We start from the raw sequence: 7,099 nt of genomic DNA on the forward strand, positions 1-7,099 counted from the left end.
CCCTTTTAAAAAGATGTTAGACTATTAAAAGTGAGTCAAGACCAACAAATGATGGGATGGGATAAATTTATCTCCTAAAACTTAGACTTAGCTGATTTCTAGAGAAAAGATTCAAACTCTTTTATAATGAAGCCAATCTGAAACCATATCCAGGCCAAAACCATATCAAACAAGTAAACTAGTAGACAAAATTGACTCATGATTAACATACAGAACCATCTTCATAACATGATGAACAGAAATCACAAGAACAAGACTAAATACTTGAATTTTTAATGAAGAAGTACAATATAGCAAAGCTGGAACCTTAAATAACTCAATACAACAAAACCAAACTCCAAACACCATTCTTTATCCCATTCAGTTATAAAATCCTACAAAGAAAAACAACAATCAAAACTTCAACATGGTTCAGAAAACAGAACTCAATCACATTATTACAACTTAACATCATTAACACTATATTACAAACTAAACTAAGGCAGGAATATATCTAAATTAGTGAAATAGAGTTCCAAACACATATTTAAACAACAAGGCATTTATTTGGACTCATATGAAAACTGAACTGATTTAAAAAATAATAGAATAGGGATATTACCTTTTGCAAAGGCAACCTAAAGTTCAATATAGAGGGTATTGAATCAACTCTTCAAACACCAACACTTGACACCTTAATGACAAGCCTTTTGCTCTTCAAAAATTTATGTATCCTCTCTCTCTCTCTCTCTCTCTCTCTATATATATATATATATATATATATATATATATATTAGTAAATAGGTATATCCAGTATATCAGTGGTATGCTTATGTATATGTATTGTATTTTTGTAGGCTAGAACACTTAGTGTTGTTTTTAACTGTGGAATTTTTTAGGAAAAAAGATCTCCCTAAACAACCATATGGCTTGCTATTTATAGCAATCAAATTAGGGTTTAGGGATAGAAATGGGAGATAAACAATTATCCCAACTGACATTCCCCCCAAATCTAACCCTGAATTCATAAAATTCGAAATCCCCCTAAAGGACAGGTTTATTCTCAGCAAATATGCCTAAATGTACCATATTCTAGCAGAATTATTACACCTAAGCATACATAAACAAGAAAACAGCTACATTGTACCAGAATTTATCCAAAAATCCCATGAAATTAGGAGATAGTACACTAGTCATTAAAATAGGTACAAATAACGTAAACAATCGTACTAATGGATAGAAACCCTTCTAAATTTGTTCCCAACAACAGAACCTTAAGGGAATTCCCCCTAAAACCCCTTCAAATTTCTGTTGAGTAGCACAAGACGGCTAAGAGTTCACGACTCCACCCATGGCATCCTTAACACTTGAAGGGATTCGGGTAACACCCTTATTAGGGTTAATTTTAGGAATAAAAATGCACATTAAATCAAATTAAACCTGGCAATCAATAAAACAGAGGATGGGGATGGAAACCCCAGAAAAATTAGGCCTGAAACAGCCATGGAAGTGGCTGAATCAAGCCCATGAGCAAACCCTAGAACACATCGCCTCAAGAGAAATAAATAGACGGGAACAAATGGGACTGAAGTTGCTCGTTTGCAACTTTGGTCCCTTATTAAATATTGAACCCCCCCCCCCCCCCCCCCATTTAAGTTATTTAACAAATTTAAAAGGGCCTCCTTAAGTTCAAAATAAAATTTAAAAAACCCTTTATAAGTTAAATAAAAACACACAATTTCATGAACTATCTATTTATATAAAACTAACACGTAAGTTCGTATTTTATAAAAATAAAGTTCATAATATGTTGTTTTAAAATACGAGCTTCGATATGGACCTAATATTGACATAGTTCCGAGCAATATTTAAAAATGCGAAAAAATGCAGTCAAGAGTGCCGTAATTCATACGTCGTTTAAATTAATAATTTTTCCGAGCTAGACGGAACGGAATGTGTATCTTCTTTTCAAATCAAGTTTGTCAAAGTAAATAACTCATAATTTCTTGTAATTGATAACTGTATGAAAATAATAACTGTATGTCAACTTTTGCAATTTTCTCGGGACTTTTTTTTTAATTTTTTAAATTTTCTAAAGGCATTCTCACCGCATCTTGGGCTCGGGAAATATGAAAATTAAAATATGCGGTTTTACGTGGTGAAAATTAGGCGTCAACAATTGTCACTTCGAAGTTCAAGGATGGCAAGGACATTTTTGAGCTACGAATTTGACAAACCTAATTTTCACCGAATAGTAGAAATTACAACCCTTTTTCGTAATATTTGGGAAGCATGGCCGGACCCTGGCTTCTGGGCTTCCTACATATCTCAGGCTAAATGAGAATTTAGCCCGTTTGTAGTTCTGACTTTATGAGGACTAAGAAATAAATATTTTTTTTAAGCTATCTCGGGATGTCCCAAGATAACTATAGGAATATGGCCGAGCCTCGAAACTTGAGTAGCCTACATATCCTTGGCTTTGGGAATCAGGCCAATTCTAGTTCGACTCGATAGCACGAAAAGGAATATCCCTTTATGTGGGAACCTGTTTAGCTGTTTCCGGCTAAAGATCCGAGCCGGAGGCGCTTTTTTGAAAGGACTTATTAGTGTTGATGCTTGAAGTGATCTCTAATCCCTGGTGTAGAAAGCTTGACTTTCATACATGGTTTTTGACCGGTTGCCCAAGAAATAGTTCCACGTATGCTCCCCATGTGTTGAATCCGGCTTTTGCTTCCCATCTTTGGTAACTTCTAACTCGTCTCCAAATGCTGAGTCTTGCGTGTTAGTCTTTAAAATTTTAATTTAATATAGTCATAACTGTGTGGAAGTTTTCCATTTTGTTGTCATTGTTGTCACCCTTTATTGCTACATTGGTCTTTTCGCCGATGTTTACTCGTCTTCTTCCTTTCTTCTGTAAGTGTGTGTTTTTGCGTATATTTTTCTGAAAGCAATCTACTCTAGATAATAATCACGATACTTCGACCGGTTTTTTTTTTTTTTGTCGTCGTCAGATGTTTCCATCGTTCAAATGATAACTTTTGTTCGGATCTGGGTCGGGATATATTACATTTCTGCGAACCTACACACCCTAGTTCGGTTGTCGTTTTAATAACTCGATATGTCAATCATTAAACCCATGTTTTCTCGTGCGGCACCATTTTTATTTCTTACAACGTCCACTACCCCCGAAAATTTGGCGTCACATCATGATTGCATATCGCGATGACTGTCCAAATCTAGTGTCGCACATCCCGTTATCCGCATACGGTGACCGCGGTATACCAGTTGGTCTAACGTCACCTATAGTCAAAAATACCTAAATGTAGACTCCTTATCAGAGTGTGGGATCATATTCCTGTCATGATGACTGCCAACCCTTGTGTCCCGAATTACAACATTTAGTCAAAATTTTCAAGTTAATTACAACACATTCAGAGGCGAAGCCTTTTCTCATGACTGCCACTATCCCTGAACCATGATTATGTTAACTTGAAATAGACTGCAATAGCGACCGCAAATTTTGACGTAGGAATCACATTCGTATTTCAACAATTGCGGACATCAAGCTCGAAATTACGATACCTACTTTTGGCTATATATATGGACGGTGACTCATCCCCTTCGGTACGTAGTCTCTTAATCCATATCGTCATTTGAAGGAATAAAGCTTACCTCGATGGCAAGACTTACACCTTCCTTTTTTGACTCAGAGGAAGAATACCCGCCCGTCGACAAGATGTACTTCTTCCAAAAAGGACTGGACTCGATTCTGAGTAATGGCATTCAATCCCGCTATCAACGAGTCATTTAAAATTTTTGAATTTTTGGACGTCCACTCAGCCAATGTATCAAGGCAAGCCATGCGATGTCTAGGCTGGGGTCTCAATACCTTGATATAAAATCTGTTCTTTAATGGAAACCCGGCTTCCGATACCATGATTACATCTTCCAATAGTCTTTAAAATTTTCTTTTTGTAAAGATCATTGTGCTCTGCAAAATGAACAAACCTGTCAGCGTAAAAGGAAATTTGGGAAGGACTTCGTTACCCCTTTTGTGCTGCCGTCCTTGGAACTTTTTTCTTCGCTTTGTTTGTTATTGCTACCCTGTTTAAAAACATTCTAGCAAACGAGTTAATGTCAAATATCCATGCTTTCTTGTTATTGCATCCACAGAAAAGTTTATCAGTTTCCTAGATGGTCGACCGCTTTTCCTGCGTATAGACTTCTTCCGTTCATATCTCGGCAAGAAAGGATGCTCATTTTCCTTAAAATCTTTTATTCTTCTAGCAGAACTTTAGTAAACGTTTTTGTGTGATGACTTTCTTCTTAAAATATATGCATATGTATTTTGAAAAATAATATTTTATATACGCCTTTTTAATGTCATGACATTGGTTACTCAACAAAGTCTTCCACCTCTTTCCTCCTTGATCTCGACTTGTGAAATTTTCGAATCCCTTTCGAAAATTTTACCCCAGTCTGTGCTCGTTTTGTACCAACTTGAGTCTCGCTATGTCGAAGGAATTTTTGAGACCCTCTCAAAAATTTTGCCCCAGTGTGAGTGTGCACTTTGTCATTTCTTGATTTCCCCGCGCTTAAGGAATTTTTAAGATCTTTCTCAAAAATTCTGCCCCAGTTTCCTTGCGGGGTTACCTTTATCATTCTCTTGCTGTTCATTTCTGAATTTTTCTAAGGTTTATTGGAAATTTTGTTTGGAATGACCGAGCTCGGGAGAGCGCCTACGTCTCCCGTTTCGGAAATCAGGTCGAAATGTAGTTCGGGGTAAGCATACTGGAATGTTTTTTGTGAGACTGAACTCAAAAGAGCGCCTACGTATCCCAAATGGGAATTAGGTCATAACATAGTTCAAAATACATAATTTATATTTTTAGTTTAAAGCGACCGAGCTTGAAAAAGAGCCTACGTATTCCTTTATAAGCACAGGGAATCAGATCCTCGCGTAATTCTTGCATAATTTTGGATTTTAGTTTTTCTAAAAGAAATGCAAAATTACATGTGAAGGGGTTGCAACTAAAGAACACCTAAACTATGGAAACTCGAAATCCTCACAGTCATCTTCTTCTTCACATGTAGTATCTTTTGATGGCATCTGAATCGCTTTTGGCCACTCTTGGCCATCCATTTTAGCAAGCATTACGACTCCTCCTGATAGCACCTTTCGTATCATATAGGGTCTGTGCCAATTTGGTGCGAACTTTCCTTTGTATTCTTCTTGATTAGGGAATATTCGTTTGAGTATCAATTGCCCAATTTGAAACACCCTAGTTCTCACACGCTTGTTGAAAGCACGCGTCATTCTTTGCTGGTACAGTTGACCATGGAAAATAGCGATCATCCTCTTTTCATCTATCAGAGCCATCTGCTCATACCTTTTATGGATCCATTTCGCATCGCTCAACTCAGCTTCTTGTATTATCTGAAGTGAAAGGATTTCTACTTGGGCTGGTATCACTGCATCGGTGCCATACACCAACAGGTATAGAGTGGCTTTTGTCAAAGTTCTCGCCGTAGTGCGGTATCCCAGCAGTTCATAAGGCAATTGTTCATGCCAATCTTTGTAGTTATCAATCATCTTTCGGAGGATTTTCTTGCTGTTTTTTTTGGCAGCTTTTACAGCCCCATTCATTTGCAGACGATATGCGGTTGAATTTCGGTGGGTAATCTGAAGCTGTGCACACATGTATCTCATCAAATAGCTATTCAGGTTATCCCCATTGTGTGTTATGATTGATTCTGGGATGCCAAATCGGCATATGATGTTGTTGCGCACAAAGTCCGTGGCCACTTTGTTTGTCACTGATGAATAAGATGTTGCTTCCACCCACTTGGTGAAGTAGTCTATGGAAACTAATATGAAATGATGTCTGTTTGATGCGGCTGGCTCAATTGGTCCTATGACATCTATACCCCAAGCGGCGAATGGCCAAGGTGATGTTATGGCATTTAGTTCTGTTAGGGGGACTTTTATCAGGTCCCCGTGAATCTGACACTTGTGGCACTTCTGGATAAATTTGCTGCAGTCATTTTTCATGGTCATCTAGTAATAACCTGTTCTCAAAATTTTCTTCGCTAGCACGAACCCATTCACGTGAGGCCCGTAGGTTCCAGCATGCACTTCTTCAATCAATTTTGTGGCTTCAGAAGAATCAACACACCTAAGCAATCCCAAATTTGAAGTTCTTTTGTAAAGGACATTCTTGTTAAGGAAAAAGCCATTTGCCAATTTCCTAATAGTCCTCTTCTGATTCAAGGTGATTCCTTCGAGATATTCTCCTTTCTCCAAGAACATTTAATGTCAAAATACCAAGGCTTTCCATCAATCTCAGCTTCTACAAAAGCGCGGTGGGCTGGCTAATCTTTAAATTTTATTTTGACAGGATCAATGTATCTACTGTCGGGATGCTGGATCATGGATGCTATTGTTACCAATGCATCGGAGAATTCATTTTGAGTTCTTGGTATTTGTTTGAACTTGACTTCTTGGAAGCGATCTGCCAATCTTTGCTAAAGTCCGACGTATGGTATGATCCTTTCATTTTTGGTGGCCCACTCTCCTCGAACTTGGTGGATTAGCTAATCTGAGTCACCAATTACCTGAAAATCTTTCACATTCATGTCGAGAGCTAAACGTAGACCCAAGACACAGGCTTCATATTCAGCCATGTTGTTAGTGCATTTGAAACTTAATTTAGCTGCCACTGTATTGGCCTGAGTCTGAAAACAAGGCGGCTCCGATTCCAGATCCCTTAAAATTAACTGCTCCATCAAAGTATACTTTCTATCCTGATTCGTCTTCACCTTCAATTGTCATTATTTCTTCATCTAGGAAGTAAGTCCATAGAGGTACTGGATTGTCATCTACCGGGCTTCCTGCCAATAGGTCTGCCAATGCCTGCCCTTTTACTGCCTTCTGTATGATGTACTGCATGTAAAACTTACTTAAAAGCATTTTCCATTTGGCCAGCTTCCCTATGGGCATAGGTTGGCGGAAGATGTACCTCAGTGGATGTAGCCATATAATGTCTCAGCTTTTGAGATACCCAGGTTAGAGCACAACATGTCTTTTCCACCAGGGAGTATTTGGATTCGCAAGGTGTGA

At 38.0% G+C, this 7,099-nt stretch overlaps 1 protein-coding gene across 1 annotated transcript; it reads right to left on the reverse strand.

Annotated features, from left to right (window-relative positions):
* Positions 1 to 5,026: 5,026 nt before the first annotated feature.
* LOC132631063 (uncharacterized) lies at positions 5,027 to 6,765 on the reverse strand. Its single transcript, XM_060346662.1, has 2 exons — positions 6,595 to 6,765; positions 5,027 to 5,668 (listed from the first exon to the last, which is right to left on the reverse strand). Exons 1-2 carry the CDS (start codon positions 6,763 to 6,765, stop codon positions 5,027 to 5,029), a joined length of 813 nt encoding a protein of 270 aa, XP_060202645.1.
* Positions 6,766 to 7,099: the final 334 nt, after the last annotated feature.

The sequence above is a fragment of the Lycium barbarum genome, chromosome 3 (assembly GCF_019175385.1).
Source record: "Lycium barbarum isolate Lr01 chromosome 3, ASM1917538v2, whole genome shotgun sequence".
In the NCBI taxonomy this organism is placed as follows: domain Eukaryota; kingdom Viridiplantae; phylum Streptophyta; class Magnoliopsida; order Solanales; family Solanaceae; genus Lycium; species Lycium barbarum.